The 23,324-nt window shown below is 33.2% G+C and overlaps 1 protein-coding gene across 3 annotated transcripts in view; it reads left to right on the forward strand.

Moving 5' to 3' along the window:
* LOC126979162 (sulfotransferase 1C4-like) overlaps positions 1-15,662 on the forward strand; it is a 71,248-nt gene extending 55,586 nt beyond the window's left edge. The window contains exons 1-9 of one of the 3 annotated variants that reach the window (XM_050828405.1): positions 7-146; positions 4,973-5,060; positions 6,965-7,099; positions 8,590-8,689; positions 9,464-9,626; positions 10,299-10,425; positions 11,413-11,507; positions 13,607-13,778; positions 15,498-15,662. In XM_050828405.1, coding sequence (XP_050684362.1) covers positions 4,979-5,060; positions 6,965-7,099; positions 8,590-8,689; positions 9,464-9,626; positions 10,299-10,425; positions 11,413-11,507; positions 13,607-13,778; positions 15,498-15,613 — 990 coding nt within the window. In that variant the 5' untranslated portion in view covers positions 7-146; positions 4,973-4,978 and the 3' untranslated portion in view covers positions 15,614-15,662. Of the gene's footprint in view, positions 1-6; positions 147-2,049; positions 2,196-4,972; positions 5,061-6,964; positions 7,100-8,589; positions 8,690-9,463; positions 9,627-10,298; positions 10,426-11,412; positions 11,508-13,606; positions 13,779-15,497 lie in introns of those variants that run through there. The other 2 variants (XM_050828404.1, XM_050828406.1) reach the window with 2 other exon arrangements.
* Positions 15,663-23,324: the final 7,662 nt, after the last annotated feature.

Consider the following 23,324-nt stretch of genomic DNA (forward strand, 5'->3'; position numbering starts at 1 on the left):
TGTTTCAAAATAGTTGTAACGATTAAATGCCGTAATATTGCACTGTGTATTAATTACTGACACCAACACAATAATGAAGATAGCAGCAACGCTAAATATAGATAATCAGTAATCATCTTCACAAGAGTCGTGACGTGCATAGCGTGGTGAGTAATTTATTGATTTCATTAAAAAATAACGTGAACTAAGTTCTGACTATGATCAAGGTCAACATTATCGCAGTCTAGATACGTCAAGGGCTTAGTTTAACTGGGCTGTTTACACACTAAGCCTCTTAATTGGGCCAGCCCAGCGAAGAACTCTAGCAGTCTTTTTAAGTTTCTGCAGGCATCCTGAAGCGATGCTGATGTTTGGAGTATTTATGCCCGTTGTTCGGCCACACTACGGCACTCCATAAGCACGTGTTCTGGCGTTTTCGCTGCCTTCATGCATCCTCTGCACAAAGGGCTATCTGTTAGACCTGTGATAGACAGACGCTTGTTCGAGGGACAGTGACCGGTGACTTCATCTACAATTATACGTATATTGTCCATTTGTAGTCTTATCTCATCAGGTTGCGGGCGAACCTCTTTGGGGCCACCGGAACGACATTCTTTGTTTGCCTGTAACCTTTGCTTTTTCTCCATTCTGTTAGGTGGGATTGTTCCGTTTTTTCTCGCCGCCATTTTTTTTTGGCTGAGGTATCATCTTGGCTCATACGTCAAGGGCTTTTAACATTAGCTGAAGCCTTTTTAGATTTAAGAATTCTAAAACAAAATAACAATCGTTAGTGCGATATGTTCAACTGCAACTTCTACTCAAATCCTTAGTTAAAAACTCAAAAAACAGATTTTTGTTCTCAGCAATTTCCTCCTCCAAATATTAATCAATCGAAACGAAATTTCGGAAACTGAATGTAAAGGAAATATTCTATATTGTAGTGAATTTTTTAGTTTTTGTTGTAGGTTTTATATACTAAGTCTCTGTTTGCGACCATTATGATTAAGACATTTTAAGTACTTTTTATAGTATTTACTACACTTAGAAAAATAAAAATTTCAAAAGAGCAAAACAGAAAGTCAGAGCTAATAATGATGTTGATCTTAATTCAAAATATATTTGATCTAGAATTAAAAAACAAGAAGAAAGTCAAAAGAAAAAAAAAGCTATATCTATCTGTTTCTGTCACAAATAAGCGGTACATTTGTATCTCTATTTTCTGGTTTGAAGGTTTTTGGGCCGCGTTAATTACAAACAATCAAAACATTATGTATTAGTGTCAGGGTGACGTGTTCGGAGCTGTTTCATCGCATTTCTATGGTATCACACTATTTGTTGCTGAATAGAAATCTTAAAACGGTACTGGAAGTGACATTGAACATGTGGCCTCACAGATAACTTATAGACCACTCGTGAGAAGGTAGTGATTCAGTATTAATATTTGGTTTAAGTAGGGCACAACAACTAGCCTAGGATCAACAACATAAAAAATAGCTGACGAAATAGTTTTATATTAAAAACTATCAACTGGCGAGCATGGGTCACTTCACTTCCACAGATCCAGTTCACATATTTTATGATCAAAAATTTAAATTTAAATATTTTTAAATAAAATAGGATGTAAAATCACTTCGTCAAAAACTACCAAGCAATCGAAATACTGTACTTCAGACTTGAAAAGAGCACAAGAAACTCAGCGGGATTCTGTTTTTTCCTTAATTTAGTTACAATATATATATATACAGTAGAATCGTACGAGAAAATTAAGTGTAACTCAAACGTTTTTTAACAAGTTTTTTTAATTTCGTAACACACAAGTTGTTTTGTATATTTAAAAAAAAAAGTAATGGAATGTAATGTAAAAGTATATAGGTACACATAGGTACATCAACAGTAGTTCCTTCCAGAAACAAACAAAGAAATCAATTTATTAAAGTTATTCCGAAACGTGTTATTCTTATTAAAAATATGTCCACTATTACCTTTGATGCAATTAAATATCATAAGTACTACCTTTAACAGAACCTGGTTTGTGTCTAGAAATAAACCTGTTTGTCATTCCAAAGGTGAATTGAAAATAAGATACTACGTTCATACGTGCTGTGGTATTCATGCTAAACTAATATCTGTATACAGTTATTAATACAGTGAAAATTTAATTGAAAGTTGAGAAAAATTCACTAACGAAGTAAGGAGACAATAGAACATCATTAAAGGTAAGGCAACAAGAAGCAATTAAGACGATATTCCCACACGTAATTCCGAGACATCTCAAATTGTGAGTTTATTAGATCCGAGGACTTTTTCAAAGGAATTTCGTCCTTGTATCCCTTGATCTTCGAGGCGTGAATCAAAGGAATTAAGTCTACGTTCTAATTAAAATTGAATTGTGAAAGGACTTCGTATAAACTAATCACGATATAAATTCATTACTTGAGGTAGCCATTTTATTATTTAGAGGTAAAACTAGTAGATATTACCTGCTAACAAAGACAAATTTTATTTTGCTTTTAGGTTTTATACAGAGTGGGCTTATAGCCATTTCCTTTTATAATGAAGTCTTAAATATAATTCGACTTGAAATAGGAGTAATTCTATTTATGGAATATTATATTTCACTCAAGCTTAAGGCTTCATCTGGCATATCAACCGTACGAGTTATATATTTTTGGTACTGAAGAGGTCTATTCCAGCTTTTTCTACCGTGAATTCAATTCTACATTAAAAGAAATATTTAAAATAAACATATTAACTCTTGTCTCTCATTATATTCATGATAATGTAATGTATAATGGATTATTGGTAATAGCATTATTTGATCGCACGATACAACACTTCGATTATAATACTTATTGTTATCGGATCAAATAAATTTATTCTTAACCTTATTCTTATGTGGATGGGCACATTAGCGATTTTTTATTACACTGTTTAAATTATTAATTAAATAAGTAATTGTTATTTTAACACCAGGTACAAACATAAATTTTCAAAGCCTTACTAAATTACAACTCAGTTATGTCTTGTTATTAAGTCTTTTTGGGCGATATATAGGTACGGTTTTACAAATGGATACCAATACAATGTTTTTGCTACATTCAGAATAACCGTTATATAAACGTTTGTGTGATAGGTAGCATAAAAACTTTCTAGATATCAAACCTTGTGATTGAAGCGATCACCCCCAGGCTATTTAATGAATAATAAACGATTGTAATGCAATTATTTAAAAAAAGAGGCAAGTTGAGTATATTGCGGCCGATCTCCTCAAGTCCTTGGCGTATCTTTTCGAAAGAGTTAAATTGATTTTCATATTATATTTTTAATAAAATTATCTGTTTGAAGCAGTTTATTTACCAACACTTATAATATAATTTATTTTATTCACTATTATATCTGCATTATGTAAGGAGATATCAATATTTTTCTAAGCATTATATTATATAAATTGTACGTAATTCAATCGACGGTAGAATTCAGGAATATGAAAGTGATTATGCAAAACAGTTGAGGCAGAAACGAAATATCTCAGGTAGAATGATAAACGGTGTGGCCGAAACGTGCCTGGCTAACATCCAACAGATAGGCTGTTACCAAAGGTTATGACAATCAGATGTAGGTATTTTATCAATTATCTATTGATTCACTTTGCTTACAAAAATATGACAAACTGCTTAAGAAGAGATACGTTGTGTACCAATTTAATTTGTGCACAACAAAATTAAATGCGCGATTCTAACCCGCTACTCTCGTGTTACGTCTCAGGGCCCTGATTAAGTAAACCAGCCGTCCGCATAGCGCATATCTATCAATATTGGTATGTTTGTTCAACTCTCAGGATCTTACTCCATCTTTGAACAGGTTGAACAGGTTATCAACTATACAGTTGATAACCTGTTCAACCCCAATAATTGCACATTAAGAAGAGATTGACTTGAAATGTCGCTCTTTCAAATCTAAACATTTGTATACTTGGTTCCAGAAGTAAAGCATATCACATAAATATATAAATTAGGTACCGTTGTGGATGATAAAGTAACTAAAATTAAAAGGAATTTTGATGTGTTTGTGGTAATGTCACACTGACGTTGATTATTGTTGATCAATAACTACAGAGGAAAAGATTATGTAACACTTATGTGTATATGAATTCCTTTCAATTTCAACCTCAAATTAGCTACCAGTAACGTAAGAGCTAAGATTTAAAGTGTGGCGTGCACATTCCACCCTTTTTCAATCTCTGCAGTTATAAGCATCAACTTTAGTACGAGTACTGCAATTATGGGCTCACCATCATCTTGTCCTCACGCACTCACAAACATTAAACAGCCTTACATGTAAAATATCAACTTACATTCAACGAAAACTTTAATAACTAACTCTAGATTAATCTGGATCGTTTTTGGAATTGGAAAAATAATATGGTCACCATCTTTGGAAGACGTAAAAACTTTTGAATAATTTTACACCCGCAGAGTACCGTTTGTGGTAATTAACGAAACATAGAAAACTGCTCTAGAGTCTACATCTTGGATGGTAGTAATCACGCACTTATATTTGCCTGTAGCCGTAATTTTGTTGACTAAAATATTTTCATTTGGTTGTATTATCAATTCAGATACTAGGGATCTTTTTCTTACTTTCTAATTCAAATGCTCCTAGACTAAGTGTAGTAGTATTATTTAAATGTTATAGAATACAGTTATTATCAAATTAAAGTTATTATTTCTTGATTACATACCTAACGCATGGAGCGAACTTGGAGTAATCTCAAAATTACAGAACGTCGATCAAGGCTTGAAGAAATATGCTAATTTTCAAAAAGAATGACGGCTCCTAATATTTTTGACCATTTTTCCATTTCGTAATAAATAGGCAAAAGATAAAAATATTATTAACAGAAATTGCGTTAAAAATAAACAAAACATTAGGAAATAAATTAAGATGTACAATTATTAATCGGAATCATTAATCAAAAGTTATTATTTTTCAGACAATCATGGCGAAGCGAATCCCATTCCCTTTTGACATTAAAAATGTCACCGAAGATGAAGACAAATTAGTCAAGAAGTATTATAAAGGTTAGTCTTGTTAATTTCTACACTTTCGAAGCCAACTTAAAAGAATCTTTAAATTAAAGAGAGGAGTACTTAAATGTTTTACCAATGGCTCCTATGCCGGCTAGATTATGGGTACCACAACGGTCCCTATTTCTGCCGTGAAGCAGTAATGTGTAAGCATTACTGTGTTTTGATGTGTAGGGGCCGTAGCGTAGGGCGTAGTTAAATTACTGGGCAAATGAGACTTGACATCTTATGTCTCAAGATGACGAGCGCAGTTATACTGCCACTCAGATTTAATGGGGTTGTCAATAATCTTGAGCGGCACTGCATTGTAAAGGGCAGAGCGTATCAATTATCATCAGCTGAACGTCCTGCTCGTCTCGTCCCTTATTTTCAAAAAAAAAATATTCCATGAATGACTGCAAACACATGATTGTGAATTAAATTAATGGAAAAAATGGAATTTTATGATTTTTTAAATATTTGTGAATGTGGCCGCTAGCAAGCTTTAAAATAAAATAAACAGGCGCACTATCCGTCGTTCAGAAATCATGCAGGTCATCAAATGCAGACTATATGTCTGCCACAATGTAGAATCTGAGAGTAAAGTGTCATTGCTCGAAGAAGATATATTTGATACAAAACTACTAACCTAGTATTGTTCTATCCTTGTACCTCTGTATTCTCCGCCTTATGAATTAATGTAAAAGCTGAACATCAAAAGCTCATCCTCTCTCCCCTCCTTCCCTCCATCACTGTATTTATTGAGCAAACTCCGTCAAGCCAACTCTATTGGTTTTCACGGTTCAGCGTGTTTTTTCACCTAAATAGACAATTTGTTTTGCTATATTTACAACCCTCCGGTAATATTCTATATTCATTATCTTTGATCCGACCTTGTTGCTTCTATAAGATCAGTTGTTTATTTTATTAGTATATTATAAATTAAATAAATTTCGCCTTTTAGATGTTGATAATCGAATTATTATTCCAATAAATAATCAAATTCGAATTTTAGTTACAGCTACAGATGTTATTCATTCTTGAACTATTCCTTCTTTAGGTGTAAAAGTAGATGCTAAATTACCTTTTTATTTTGTTTTCATTATCATGTAACGCAATTTTCAATAAGATCTTAATGAATATTTAAAGTATAAATGTTACTATTAGTTAACGGAACCACCTAGGTGTATATACCGCCTGTGAATTTCTTTTAGGATTTTGAAAGAACCACAATTATCTTGTTCATATTTTTTATGTACCTCTTAGGGCTTAAGCTACTTAAGCCATTATGGAAGGGGAAAGTAAAAAGCCGCTGACCTTATACCGCCGATCTCTAACTTAAAGGTTAATAAGTCGTATGGATTAGGAAATACAGTTGAGAAGGAGCTACCTACACACACCTGGCCGGAAAGTGTCTGAATAGTTTCCTTTTGTTTAATTTTTCAAGATTGGTCTACGGATACATCCATCGTAATTTGTTGAAAATTTAAGGTTAAAATTTATTTATTATGTTAGAGTTTAGATTTACAAAACATCATAACGTTTTGTGAATCTAAACTTTCTTTGCATATGAGGTTAGACTTCATCTTATTATGTTCTAACGTAGTTTACATTCAGTTTAGGTACATAACAATTTTCATCTCGACCCTTTGAAATTTCTCAAAATTACGCATCACTGATTTTGCTTTATGAACGGATTATTTATTGTTTTTTCCATCATTGCTCATTTGAGAATATTAACATAAGCCTTTATTTAGATATAGTTAAATATTATTTTACATAAAATATTTTATATTATATTGCATCGCCAATTTCACCTGTTTGTTCTTATAATTACCCAAAGGCGTCTACCAACTTTTCCATTTAGTTCTAAATCTTATAAAGTATTTTGAATAAAAATATTTGAATTTGAATTGTAGGGTATGTGAGGCCTTTTATAAAAGTTGGGCCTAAGGAGTACTTCTGGATGGCGGGCTACGGTGACCACGCTGAAGACATATACAATCTGGGAGTAAGATCTGATGATATCTGGGTTGTGTCATTCTCTAGGTCAGGTATGTTGGAGTTACATACATGAGATAGACAAGGATATATTGAATATATGATTATTTTCATTTGTCTACTGATTTTATAATTCTAGTCCAAATGTGCATGTAGTTTTTAGTAATATTTTGCTAAAATTCTTTACAATATTCTTAATATTCATTTTATAAATTATATTATGCAAATTAAACAAAATGGTCAAATTGTAATAAGAGGTATTTATTGAGTATTACATAATAATAATATGTAGATGAACATTCTTTTTTTACTTTTTCCTTGAGTTCTTGTGACAGGATTCGTCAAACTCGCATTATTTGCTACCACGTATTGCGGATTTTTCTTGCGGATTTAAATCCGCGTCTGAAATCTCATATAGCACGCACTGCGGGAAAAATTTCGCGTTATTTGAGTCAGTTTGTACTCAGTTCTCAGCCAAGATGCATGTAAATGGACAACATAACAAAAGTATTAATTATGCCTTGTATTAGAAAAAAAAAGAAAGAAAGAAAAATATTTATTTATAATTAACAATTTGAAAATATGAAAGCGTGTGGTGTTTAAAAAAGGAGCCACTCAATATGTGTTCCAACATAATTTTTTTTTATTAGATAAATAGTTTAAGAGATATATCGCAAAAACCATTTCAACCCCTATTTCCAAAATGGCGGCCGTGGGACAAGGGTCGCGACCCCACAAACTTGGTTTTAGCTTTACACTGACCCCCCTCCCCTACACATCAAAAAAATAAAATTGCGTCCTCTAAAAAACGCAAGGTTAGGCCTAAAAAATGTAACATTTCAATGGACTACTACTAAACTTAAGACCTAGAACAAAACATACAAATTATATTAGGTATTAAGGCGAATCACAAGATGTCACCAATACTGGAGGACGAAATAATGATTGCTATTTCTTTTTTTACTAATAATATCAGACGGAAATTAAGCCAAACAAAATATGGGCCTACGTTGCCGTAATAAAAAAAGAAGATTGACCACCGAAGTATGGGATTTGGTTTCACTTTGTATCATGATGTGCCATGAAACTAACCTTATTATTAGAATATAATAATAAAAAAACATCCTCAAAATAATTGAATCTGTAATTCGCCGTATTAGCAAGAAAAATAACTCTTTCATCTATATAAAAATGAGGATCTGCCTATAACACGAGTAGAAGAATATTATATTTGTCCGTTCACGTGCAGTAGTCACATAATGATACTTACGTTGTGGAATATAAACGTTAACAAGATACGGTATTTAGCATTTTGGCGTAATGTCCAATGGAGGAACTCGGCCGCTAGAAACAACCCGAACAACTCGTCTGAACACTCCCCGTAATAAATGCGGTAGAATATGCAGAGAGAACCCACAAATAATAACCCCTAAACGCAACGCCAAATAATCAAGCCGATTGGAGATGTAATAAAAGTTTTACTTAAAAAAAATTCACTGTGATAACTTGAAATGAATTATATAATTTAGGTTTCTACCGTCAGGTACGACCTGGTTGCAAGAGCTAGTGTGGCTGGTAGCCAATGACCTGGACTACACCGGCGCGGCCAAAGACCCGCTTACCAAACGATTCGCTTTTATCGAGTAAGTAGTTCAATGCGATCAAATCACTGTCCAGAATCCTGCAATATTTAAATATAGCTCGAAGCTGCTTCAACTTTTAGACCGATATTTTAAATTTGGACCGCATAAAAGGAAAATTTACGACTTTATTGTGATAAAGCCTTGATTTACATTGTGTAGTTTAGATTTTTATTAAATAAATCATAAATTTATCTATTAAAATTAATTAATTACAAATAGAAATATTAAAAAAAAAAATACATCGCGGTCGGCAGGTAAAGTGCCCATGAAGCTGGCAACTGGCCAAACTTATCCTCTGACAATGCCGTACCACTGTCAGAGGATAAGACCTTGGGTTACCTGTCAAATCGCTTAGACGTCTGGATAACTCTGTTATGAGTTTTTGTGCCGATGAACCCCAAGGACCCATCGTCTCCACCCCAAAGAGAACTAAAACTTTAATTAAGTGTAATTTTAAATAAATTAGGTTTATAAATTTTAGTTTTACGAAATCAGAATAACCATATATTATATGTGTGATGTTTATATATACTATATTATGTTTGAAACAATAAACGTAGGTAGGTAGTCCTCATAACGTGCTATTAACAGTAAAGTAACGTAAGAATCAGTGCGGCCGTTTCGAAGGTTAGCGAAAAAGACAGATTCACTATACTTTGTAATTAATAACAATTTTTTTCTTTTTATTTTATATAAATAGTGTATGAACTGGTATTAAAATATTATATACCTAGTTTTCCAGACATTATCATCAAATAAATTCATTTGAACCAGGTACCCAACTCAGGCAAGTGAAGTGAGGAAACCTTCAGTATCTGGTGGTCACAGCGCCACCTGGAACGACTACAGAGATCTGCACACCCTGCCTTCTCCAAGATATGTGAAGAGTCATGTAAACCTGGATTGTCTTCCACCTAAGCTACTGGACACTGCCAAGGTTGCTCTTAACTGAAAACATAATATTTTTTAATTATGTATGTATGAGGAGATCGAATCTTTTGGTCTACTTGGTCGTACCAACAATGTTGGTATTAACCCGAACAACTCCTCTGCACCGGCAAATGATTAGTGACTGCCTTCAAAATTATTGAAGATAATTTTCAGTAATAATAACGTGACATATGGAACGCAAACGTGTTCGCTAACTGTGGGCGTTATGAGAAAGCACATGGTCACTCAGAGGGCAATGGAGAGGGCTATACTCGGCTATATTCCTTGCTAGATCGAATCAGAAATGAGGAAATCCGTAGGGGAACCAAAGTGACCCACACAGCTCAGATTGATATTGAATTGATATGCTCTGCCCATTACTAAGTAGTGCCACGTAGAATTTTTGGGTTTTTCAAAAATCCTATCAATGTTAAGTCTCATTTGCCCAGTAATATTACTAGCTACGTTGACCTTCACAACGAAACAAAATAATGCTTACATATTACTGCTTCGCGCCAAAAAAGGCGCTGTTGTGGTACCCATAATCTAGTCGGCAAAAGACCCACCCTCTGGTAAAAACCTAAACAATTCCTCTGAACACTCCTTATGATATAGGTATGCGACATAACTCTCTCTTACTAGTTAACTTAGTTATAACTCCTCCTATTATATCCTCCAGGTTTTCTACATAGCTCGACATCCCCTGGACGTGGCAGTCTCCTTTCACTTCATGCACATCTTGTTCAGATATTTCGACGACGGAGTACAGTTTAAGGAATTCTGGGACCTCTACAAACGTAACTTAGGTAGCAAACTGAATTATTATTAAATTTATAGGTAAAACTGTTTGTGCGAAACTAACTTCAAGCCGTGATTTTGGCATGAATGTCTTGATGTTTCTTTCCAGTGAACTCCTAAACTAATGAATGGATTTTAACTAGGATTACTTCATACAATGCAGTTTAGTCCAACTTGTGAGATAGGATAGTTTGATTTTTATTTTCAATATTTGTGGACATATTTTTTTACGAAAGAATTTATTAGGCACAGTTTGACAGGTTCTGCTGTAAAACAATTTCGTTATATCAACAGGGAACATATTTTATGAAAATTCTTGTTATGAAATATTATTGACAAATTCATAAGAAACAGTATTTTGTGGTACAGAATAACGTCTGTCGGGTCAGCTAGTAATTTATAACTATACATATATATAGTGCTGACCCGGCAAACCTTGTTTTGCCATATAAACTAAGTACCCCGCGCCCGCTCATTGTATGAGTATATTGTAATGAAATGTCACTGACTCAATTATGTCTATTTTATAGTGGGAACATAAAGGTATTTCTATATAAAAAATAATATTGGATCCGGATACAGAAACACCATTAATTATACACTTCTCCCAAACAATTCCGTAGTTCCGATCGGTTCAGTAGTTTTCGCAATTTAAAAGAAGAAAAGTGGCCATTTCTTAGTGCAAATTACTATATCTTAATGTGATAATAATATATAATGTTTTTGCTGAAAAGTTCATACATAGGCTAGCGTGCCCGACGCGTCGCAGAAATTAGAAAAAATAAGTAATACTTATGTTGACGTTTTGCTCACATTCAGCCAATGATATCCTAGTTTCTTGCCACTCCTCCTCATTAAAGCTCAACTTAACTAAAAATTTTGGTAAATCTTAGGTTCATTAGTGTTACCAGATTACATGCTATTGGTTTGTAGTTGGAGTGATCAATGGCTATCGAATGCTAAACTTCAGTTAAAAATATTTATATATTTGACAGTTCTGCACGCGCCTCTATCAGCTCACGTGCACGAAGCTTGGCTGAAAAGGAATCATCCCAACATGATGTTCCTGTTCTACGAGGATATGCAAATGGTATGGCAGACATTAACTAGCATCGACAACCTCTATCTTCCTCTGTTGATATAGGCTTTGTGTCTACTGAAAATATTCTGTTCGCGCCATTTACTTTAAATGCCTAATCATAAGCGTGACCGTGCTCCACCTGGGGTGGAGCACGGTCCTCCACTTCACATCCATATTAAAAAAACGATTCATCAGTCTTTGCTTATAACTCCTGGCGACGCGCATGATTAAACTTGCATTGGCAGAACCGCCTCAATATAATTAGTAACTTATGTGTTGTATTGCAACATTTTTTTGCCCCGGAGTTTGTGTGAGCTTTTGATATAGTTTGGAGCACTACGAACTGAGCCCCGCAATATCAAGGAAGTTCCCTAGTGGTAAGCTCAAGTTTTTGTAGGCATACAGAGTACATGCCCCTTTTAATTTTTATTCAAAATAAGTCCCAGAAATTCAGTACGATACAAGCCACTGGCTTATTCATATTTATTTAAACACTTAATTTCCTGGACATTTACAAGCCCCTAATTAATTGTCAATTATAACATCTTTCATAAAATTTTGCCTTCAGTTATTTGCCTTGATAATTCCAACACTAGCGAAACTTTCAAAAAAATATCACCAAATCGAAGCCAACTGACACACCCAAGTGAATAAACATCTGTTTTTGAACTCGTGTTGTAGAACCTAATTAAAAATAACTCTGGAGTATTAACTATAACCAACAGCAAGCATTGGCAACTTAAAAATTAGACTTAAGGGTATGTCTAATAAGATAAATTAGTGTTCATAGCTCCAAATGCTATATTTTCACCATAAAACTTGCCTAAAAACACCTAGTTTGCGTGTTATCTCCTCACTCTTCGCCTTAATTTAAATTGACTGCATTAAAAGTGTGAGCTCTGAAGTTTTTTGCCTGACTCTTATATTCTATTATTTAATCACGATAATTGGGTTTTTGAAAAAAAAAAAAATTGATTTTTTTTATGTATTTTAAAACATTTATATATTATTATTAATAATATTGATATTTAATGCAAAAAACTTCAAAAAAATTTTTTTTCAATTAATTATAAACAATTATAAATTGATGAAATTTAAATAAAAATCACGTGACTATAAACGCGCCATGATTGGTCACCACAGTTGTGACGTCATAATGTTATAGCTATTTAATAACAGTACAGCGTTTACGGCTATTACACGTGTCTAGACAATAATATTAAAAATTTATTGCTAAAATACGAGTTGTTAGTTGGTTTCGATTAGCTATGTGTGATAAAGGATTTATTAAGGCAAAGTCTGATAATATTCCTGATGTTGATATATTTATGATCACCGATTTTTTAAAAAATGACGTTCGGTTTAATTCTGCTGAAGTTCGAGGTGCCAAGGCATCAAGGTAAGTTTGTTAAAAAATAATATAATAAATGAAAATATTTAATTATTTATTCTCCATTACATTAAATATAATTATTTATTTCATAAATTGCAGAGCATCGCGTGAGAGTTACGGCGACAAAGCTATAGGTTATGTTCAACTAAGTCGTAAAAATAATATTTGTATTGTGAAAGGACGGGTATGTCCAGAACACCGAGTTCGGAGTAAAGCTTATTCAGTTACTTTAACTATTAATGAAAAGTCAAAAAAAAATCGATTTTGTTTGGGGATTATCACGGTGCACTGCTTGAAACCATTTATTTCGACGTTTGTCATCTTGGGGAACATTTAAAAACATTTTATCAGGAGTTGCCTTTGTAGTATTCTTACATGATGGTACAAAACAAGAACGATAACTTTTGAGGTTCGACATTTTTAATATAAATTTAAATATTTAATAATGGCAACAAAATTAAATAGATCAAAACACTGTATTTATTATTTTTCTATCAACTGCAATGAGTGAAAACTAACATTATGACGTCACACGCGCTCGGGTTTGTTCGGGAGTTGTCGGCGTGTTTTCGGTACTGGATTCAAAAATTTTTTTTTATTTTGAAATAACTTTTGAATTATTGCGAAAAAAAAAATAGTTTTGTTATAAAACTAATATATAATCTTTCCATTTATCACAAAAAAAAATTTTTTTCAAAAACCCAATTTCACACAGGATTTACGTAAAGTAATCGACAGAGTTACCACGTTTCTGGGTAAGGAGTATACCGACGAGCAGAAAGACAAACTAGCCGCTCATCTTACATTTGACAACATGAAGAAAAATAATAAAGTGAAAACCTCTATCGACGCGGACGACGACTCCGAAATAAAGTTTCTGAGAAAAGGTAAGGCGTAAAGATTTCTTATAGAATTGTATTTGACAGTTAATTTACAAAATATTTCCCATAAATTTACTCTAATAAGTAGGAATATCCACTGTATCCACAGTTTTTTTTTATGGAAGTGAAGGGATAAGCGATCGTACGGTTCGCCTGATGTTAAGTGATCACCGCTGCCCACATTGTCTTGCAACACCAGAGGAATCACAGGAGCGTTGCCGGCCTTTTAGAAAGGTGTAGGAGTCCTGAAAACACCACGCAAGAAGCTTATTCCACGTGTGTTGTACGTTGTAAGTTCCCTGAAAACCGTACTGTGGAGGAACGCCACATATCCAGATGGAGGGCATGCGAAGGTGGAATTCGTCAACAGGAATCAGGTGAACTCGTGATAAATGCGGTGGAAGACATAAATTGAAGCAAGATCTCTACGCAATGCCAAATAATCAATCTAATCACAGAGCACTGGATCCTCGATAATTCAAGTAGCTCTGCGTTGCACGCGGTCAAATACTTCTGTTAAACGAGATATTGCGAAAGGAGTTTTAAAAAAACTCTTTTATTACAAAGTAGAAAATAGTAACTTATTCACAATTAATTATACTTGACATTTGCGAGTTAGCCACCGGACGAGATCAGGGGTTGATGAGCTAGGCCTAGTTCAGCAATAATGCTAACATAGTTGGGGTAAAACAGCTGGAGCTGATACTAGGGTGCGCCAAACTAGAGATGACAGCAGAACTCCATGTGTGGCCGGATCTGCGCTTTGTAGAGCGCTAGAATGTGGGCAGTATTGTCGTGCTCTATTTATGACGCCCTCTCTTCGACGACTCTTCTTCGGAGCCCATTTGACTACGTTCCAGATACCATGGAATTGGCAATCGTTCGAGATTTCGATAAGGTTGTCGAAGAGGGTTGATACAGCAAATAGGTTTATTTTAATAAGAAGAATTTATAATACTATAATATTATAATATGATAATACTATAATATGTTATATCATATATTTTAATATGCAGACATCACGCCTCACATACTCATTCAAGAAACAATAAATTCAGAAGGGAATGAACATAAATAGATTTACTTTCCTCGAAAGTGTCGAAGTTAGAAGGAACTAAATAAGGCATCAACTCAACTTTCATATTAATAAACGTAGTGTAAAGTTACTTCGAATTTAAAATTACTTCTAACTGTCATGTAGTTCTGTAGTGACAAAGGTAAGATAAAGACTTACGGCCTTACAAATAAACCCCCTTATTCATAATAGTCTACTAACTTAAAGCATTGCTAATTCACACTCTGCCTTCTTCTATTGACCTAAGTTAGAATGAGAAAAAACACTCCTTAGCGGCTGTTTTAAGTTAGCGGACCATTATGAATAAGGGGAAAAAATATGTTTACAAATAGACATTTTGCTTACGAATGGTTTGTTCGGACGTATAACATTCCCCGAGTTTATTTGCAAGGCAGCTTGTCATTCGGAAACTTCAGAATTATCATTATATTGACAGTGTTGTCAACGATATTGAAATTTTTTTCATTTTCTTTGTTTATCAGTTATAACTTTATACCAAGTTTATTTGTAACGCAGAAAAAGTTTTAAATTTGGAATAACTTAACTCCACGTTTTTTAATAACACAGCAAGGAGTTTATTCCGCTAATGTTTTTTATATCAAAAGTATTGTTTTATTATAAATAATTATTTTTATTTCGATATGTTTCAGGTAAGTCAGGCAACTGGGTGAAGTACTTCGATACAGAAGAACTAGTGAAAGAAGCTGAAGAATACATGCGGAAGTATCTAGAGAATACTGACATGGTCTTCCCAACTGTAAACTGATATCTGTATTTTGCTAGTTTTATAAATAAAACACATTATTTTATTTTTATTTTTTTTTTTATTACGAGCACCAACAGTTATAAAAACTGATTATAATTATAGATAGTTCACGTAATTGTAAAGAGCCAAGTATGGGTTTCCACTATTAGTACTAGTGTAGAAAATTTTATCTGTAAACATGAGCATATACTATAATATAAAGATTACAATTAACACGTACATTAAAGTTAAAGTTAACTTAAAGACAACTGAAACTATATAGATTTATAAGTAAAAGAATTCGTTGGCTAAGGTACCTACATCTAGCAAAGTTCACTCTTGAACAGAAGAGCATTTATCGCTATTTAACAGATTGTTAATATTATTGTTAGCTCGTCAAGTAAAAATATTTCTTTTATAATTAAGGATAGTAGGGAAGTCCTTGTATCAGTAGAAGTAAGTCATGCTGTCGCAGTAATTTAACAGGGGTATAAAATTACATACATTACTAATACTTAGAAGAATTGAAACGATAAATATGTATCTTAAAAATTTTATATTTAAATAAATTACGACAAAAGGTATCAACAAAAAATTACGACTCTAAAAAGATATTTGTGCTTGCAGTCGCGGGTTCAAATTCAATGCTACAAACATTGTTCAGTTCTATTCCAAACCACTATTCAGACACGTAGTTGGTAATTCGGATGAGTTCGAAGCTAAAGTTAATGTGAACAACTGCTTCAAATGTTCATGGTTCTTCGCTACACTTCAATAGTTACTTTAGCTTTGATATGTCAGATGATGCACGTGTCATTTTAATTGAGTCCCAGTCAAGGTCAGATCACAAAAGACATCGCGTAAGATTTAAGTTTGTGTTACAGATTAAGTATAAAAGTCCCAGACATTCCAATTACAAACAATGACATAGGTAGATATGATATTTTCTGAACAACCCATTTGAAATAAAAAATGGACGTGTAGAATACTTTTCAAATTTTTATTCTCATATCCCTAAAGTACTATACTTACTTACCCACTTTAAAATCGATCGAATATTCATTGAAAAGTGATTTGAATATTTTATGTGATTTCGGTTTGAGCTGATGGTTTCGTTAAGATACTGTAAATATATAAATGAAATAATAACAAGCCATTTGTCATTCAACTACTAGTAAATTCAATTACTTAAGGATAGCTTGAACTAGATTTCCAACTCACTTTCGGCGGACAAGAATACTTGAGGCGATAAAATATTCAGCAGACGAAATACGCAATTTTCTGAACACGAAGGTCAGCGCAAACTTCATGAATATATAAAGTGATCGGATTAACGCCAGTTGTCACATTGTTCCTGGGGTGAGGGAATACAATTAATATTTATTAGATATACCTATAATAGCTATGCACGTTGACATACTTTTTCCAAATATTGTATATCTACTCTATATTTTATTACTAAGGGCTGATTTCACCATTCAAGTAGAACACTTTAAACTAAGTGTACGTCTGGAAAGGAGTTTACATGTTCAGTTCGCATTTTACCAACACAAACTAAACGCAGTTATAACCTAAATGACCGCCAAATTTTGGACGTTTAACGTAATATTTAATCGCGTTCAAGAGCTGTCACTCACATTATTGTAATAGAAATGACAAAATATAACAATTTAATTTTTCTCATACTTGTCAATTCCATCAAGCCAATCAATAATAATAATACTAATTTAACTAATTTTTATTTTTTTATATTCGAAATTTTTTATGACATGTAAATTCAGTTTACGTGAACGCGCTCAAAATGTATTGGTGAACTCGCTTTGTCTAATCGAGATCTGGAATTTGAACCAGCTTAAACAAAACTCATTTTTATTAAACTCAGTGTCATTGGTGAAATTGGGCTAATTTATGTAAGTACTCAGAACTTAGTATTTAATGTAAAACTTAACTCAAAATGTATTATGATATACATTGTAAAGATATGATATTAATATCTGCTCCTGTATCTAGTTTAAATTTCTCAACGCCACACTCACCGGTTAATCTTTCATACCACTTGTACGTATTACTGCGTCGCGATAAGCTCGCAATCGCCAATACGAAAAACGACTCGACGTCGTCACTTTCAGAATCCTCTATAGAGGATTTCCTGCACTAACATCGATATCATACACTATTTTAGAACGATTTACACACATCCGGGCAAAATGGTTATAGCCCCCGCATAAAAAACACGTCACACCTAACACAAAACAAGAACCCGTATCACAATATATTCCACACCTTCTGCATGGTGGCGCCGGAGCACGGCTATCCTCCACTACTGCTGCTCGCTTTCCATCGACGGCTGGCAGCGACGAGGGCCCCGCCGCGCGCTTTCACCACATCGATGGACGCTCGCCCTGAACTTACCACACGAGATTCCAGCTGTCGCGTTCCGTCCGACGAAATCTTCATCAGCTTGGCATACATTTGTCGCTTCTTCCAAAGTCAACTCATCCGTCCGGAGTAAGCGATCTCGTACTAAACAGTATTCCTTATACCACACACAATTATGTCTCTGATTAGTTGGAAGAGGACTTCCAGGGACGAAAACAAACAAGTTTTGATGAAAAGTTTTTGAAGTTAGTGTTTGAAGGCAGCTTGATTTCTAGCAAAAAAAATTGTATCTCGCTAATGTTATATTCGGTTTCATGCCAAAGCAATTGTCAAACTTTTTAACAAAACTGCAACGTCATCACGCTCCGTTTCTTTTTCAAAAGTGATTGTTTGGTGTACATTAAACCCTTTCGGTCCTATCAGGTTCATCAGAAGGCTGGCTACACGGCTGGATCTTCCTTGTGGATGCCTGCAGCCTTTATGAACAACTGGAATTGTGTTTTCCTCATTTTCCACGCTTCAGCCCGGCTGACGGGGCTGCCATATACGCTAAGATCTGGCGGTCGTCTTGCGTGCTCCATAATTATTATAATTATTTACTCCATCTCAACTTACATCTCAATTTATTTATATTTAACATCCCACCGCTGTCACCATGTGATGTTAATGAAACAGTCAAAGAGAATTTAAACACTAAAACGAGTCGTTGATGACAACTGACGTTTGTTATTCAAATATTAAGAATACACACAACAGTGATAATGATTATTTAGTTAGTAGGCAGTTGAAAGCAAAATGTATTATGATAGACATTGTAAAGAGTTACCAGAGTTAGATTTGGGCGATCAAGTAATCATACTTTGCACAGGATGCCGACTAGATTATGGGTACCACAACGGCGCCTATTTCTGCCGTGAAGCAGTAATGTCTAAGCATTACTGTGTTTGTGAAGGGCGCCGTAGCTAGTGAAATTACTGGGCAAATTAGACTTAGCATCTTATGTCTGAAAGAGACGAGCGCAATTGTAGTGCCGCTCAGAATTTTGGGTTTTTCAAGAATCCATGTGCGGCACTGCATTGTAATGGGCAGGGTGTATCAAATAACATCTGCTGAACATTCTGTTCGTCTCGTCCCTTATTGTCATTTAAAAAATGGGCACAAGAAAACCAGGGGTCAAGTGACAATAGAAGCGTCGACTCCGCGATCATATATTGTGCAAAACACTGTCGTTAGAACTTTTCGACGAAACCGTAGGCATTTGAAAAAATATGAACCCCCTGCCTCACGATTGCTCTGAAACCTCTCCTGAGCCTGGCCCGAGTGGTACTGATAAAAAGAGGATAGCAGCTGTTCTGATCTCAAGGGTGAGAAAAATATTACAGATCTAACTGATGGACTCGGGCATCCAATGCGTTCGGTGAAAGAACAACAGCTTACATATTACCTAGAATTATGCCACGTGACTTGACCGACTCGTTGACTGAGACAAATTTAAAACAGAATTTAAAAAAATACTTTTTAAGACTTGACTGACCACCGATCAACTTATCGTGCTTAACTATTAATTATTGTATCAAGTACTTTTACTTTTAAAATTATAATATATAGCTAAGTTTCTAACGATTGTGAACTATTAACTGTGAACTGTTTTCATTTATTAATTTAACTCTGTTGGTGTAGACTTAATTTAGCAATTGTACAAACCTCAGTGGTTTTTATTGCTTTGAAACCGCAAAATGTAAAATTTGTTTTTTATTAATAAATATATATATATAAATAAATAAATAAATATAAAATATATACTGATGGAGAAGAAGAGCGAGGTTACAGTTAAATATTGATTAGTAAATACCTATAATTTTATTTCTTATTCTATCATAAGTAATTGTTTTATTTTACTAAGTTTATATTTTTGTTTAGTACTGTTACTGCTTATACTTCTTCTTTTTGTTGGGGAACATGTGTAACACAAGTAATTAAATGGAATTAAGCAGTTTGTAACAATGTCATATACAAAAAAAGACAATTACTTGTGTATAATAAATAATAATAATAATTTTATTACAAAAACATACAATATAAGTGTAAAGTAAACATACAATATGGCTCTTCCATAGCAAAAACATAAAATGAAATAATAAACACGTTTACCTTATTATTATAAACTAATTGAAATAAAACTACTTACAATTATATAATAATAAAAGTTGAATTATAAAGGTATCTAATCTTTGTGTGTATGTGTGTGTGTATGTATGTAAATATGTTTGATTGTATGTGTGTATCTGTGTGTTAGTATATTAGAATTGTCATTTTATTGATTAAGTAAGGTAGATATTTTCAATATCAGTTTAAAGTTTTTTGATATCTGTAATAGTTAAGGAATAATCGCTTGGTCACACTTGACGATTATATACAGACTTCATCTGACTTTACTCTAACGAGTCACATATCCGAGCACGATAGTCGTTAAATTCAATAAAGTGCCCAACGCTTATAAGGAAGTTATCACTTCAAAAGAATAATGAATGAATTCACCGAAGGCGAGTGAAAAAACAAGACAGACATCTCGACAAACTGTTTAACGACCATCAACTCAACAAGTATACTTGAAAATAAAACAAATAATTATTTTCTATAATATTTATTATCATTGTAAACGCGCCGGTGATATTCACTCAAGTCGACGACACGTGGCCGAACTCTCACATACAACATCTTATTATATTGCAGTTATTCATAAATGTGGGAAATATTGCAAGAATTCAAAACAGAATACTAACACGAAATGTTATTAGATGTAAACAAACATACATGCCAGATAATTATTCTGAAACAATTTAAGAAAGATTATGATCTTTTTCTATCTAATTAAAACACAGGTTTACCTAGTTCAGGCACAGTGTTAACTAGCTTTTATGTAAAACTTATATTATTATTCTTATTTTGTATTTTAATAATCTCTTAATAAATAAATTGAAATTGAAATTAATATTTTTAAATAACCACAATATAACAGAACACTTTATTATAAACATACGCACCATAATTGACTTGAAAAAAAAAACTAAATTCGCATTTAGCATCAAAACTCATAAGTATAACTTCAAATTAGAATTTCTGAAAATGGCACAGCTTGCAAATATAATCTCATTATAATTGAATTGCTTGATGGGTGGAGCCTCGGATCGACAATCTTTGATACAAACAATAGGGTATATGCATGTAACTTATATTTAGTTGAAATATTATTTTTTATAATCTTTATTGTTGTTTATTAAATTTTGTGCTGAATAATCAATATTAAATATACAAAAGTGCAATAAATACGCGCGAAACATAAAGCATCGAAACGCAATGCTATTGGTTGAAGCGCAGTGTGACGTCAAAGTCTAGATAAACATAAACAATGATATTGTTCCCAGACATTATTTTCGTTGGTTAGCAATATATTAAATTATATGTTGTTTTTTTATTATTCAATGATCTGCATAATTATTATTTACATTGACTGAAAATAGATTTGTTAAAACGCAATCAGATTATCTTCCAAAACAAGATGCGTTTATGATGCTGTTTGATTACGTGTTTTTGTGTTTCGAACCCAGTTTTTATTTCTTCTGAATTAAAAAGAGTGAACGTTGCAAGGTAATTATTAATTTAATTTTTAAGTTTTCTCTATTCATATTTTCTCATATTAATTTCTAAAACTAAATAATATATAAATGCAGAAAATATAATTTAATTGGAATTACCATATTTATTGTTTTTTTTTTCTGTTATTATCAGTGTCATTCTGTTAGATCATTAACATAATGTGATTCTCGTTGAGATCAATGTTAAGATTCTGTTTTAAATTTTGGCATTTTTAAAGTAAATAACAATCAAAATATAAACTAAATAAAAAATTACATATTCATTAAACTCACTTCAAAATTTGTAGATACCTTGAATATATACCACAGCAATATAAGCAAGTTGTTGGAGATACTTTATCTCTTCTCATTGTTTTTTTTTTTGTATGGAAGAGAGGACAAACGAAAGTACGGGTCATCTGATGTTAAATGATCCGCCAACAGCCACCCACATTCTCCTGCAATACCAGAGGAATCGCAAGAGTGTTGCCGGCCAATTAAAAAAAGTGTATGTGCTTTTTTTTAAGGTACCCATGACATATCGTCCTGGAAACACCGCAGAAAGAAGCTCATTCCACAGCTTGTTGTAAAAAGTTCCGTGAAGAAAGTTCCTTGAAAACCGCACTGTGGAGGAACACCACACATATATGCCATAATCAAATAGCTCTTCGGAATACTCCCCGTGATAAATGGGGTCGAAAACACACAATGAAGCGACGTCCCTACGCAACGCCAAGTTATCTAGCGGTTCACAGAGCACTGCGTCCCCGACAATTCGAGGAGCTCTGCGTTGCACTCGGTTTAATGGTTACTGTTTATACCACTTTGCTCGAATAGTTGAGTCTCTTGGAACTCTTACTTTATCTAGTGCGCTTTTCGAAGTATCTTTGGCACCAGAAAAAACTTTTAAGTAAGTTTTTGCTTAGGTCAATTATTTTATAAATCACAAAATGTAATTAAATTTAATACATTTCACCAGAAATGTTACAAATTTATTTACACAAGACCGCTCATTGTATGAATAATCACTAGGTATATGTAATGAAATGTCATGGATTGAATTAGTTATATTGCGAATTCATAGGCATTTCTAGGTAAAAAAAAAAAGGTTCTGAATAAGTAATCAACAACATATTATATACTAATCTTCTCTAACACGCTGCATCAATTGGTACAAGAATTATTTTAAACGGTTCAGTAGTTTTCACAGTATAACCGAATGAAAAAACCAGCCACAAATTTATTAGTACAATATCGATTCTTGGGATAGACTCTGACGTCACAGAAACGCCGCGCAAAATGGCGCGTTTGAATGGCCGAAATATATTGCCGAGAAAGAATATTTATTTTTTAATTGAATAAGAATGTTTTTATCTATAATTTGATGTGTTTGATAATTTTTAGGATGTAAAAAATAAAATTTAAGTGTTTTTAGAATTCATGCATATACCCTATTAAAAATAAACAATCTCATATAATAAGTCAATATTAAATAGTGTAAAAGAAAATATTCGAAATAAAATGTAAATCAGCTGCCAATTTTGAAAATATTTTATGTTTATTTTCTTAAGAGAAAATATTCTTAAAAGATCCGAGTCTCGAGTCGAGTCCCACCAAAGCTTCAACGAAAAAATACTTTAAATATAATCCATACAATTTCCATAGTCAAACATTCACACAACACATTAATAAAATGATTATTGGTAACCGTTGCTCTC

Source organism: Leptidea sinapis, chromosome Z (genome assembly GCF_905404315.1).
Source record: "Leptidea sinapis chromosome Z, ilLepSina1.1, whole genome shotgun sequence".
NCBI lineage: Eukaryota > Metazoa > Arthropoda > Insecta > Lepidoptera > Pieridae > Leptidea > Leptidea sinapis.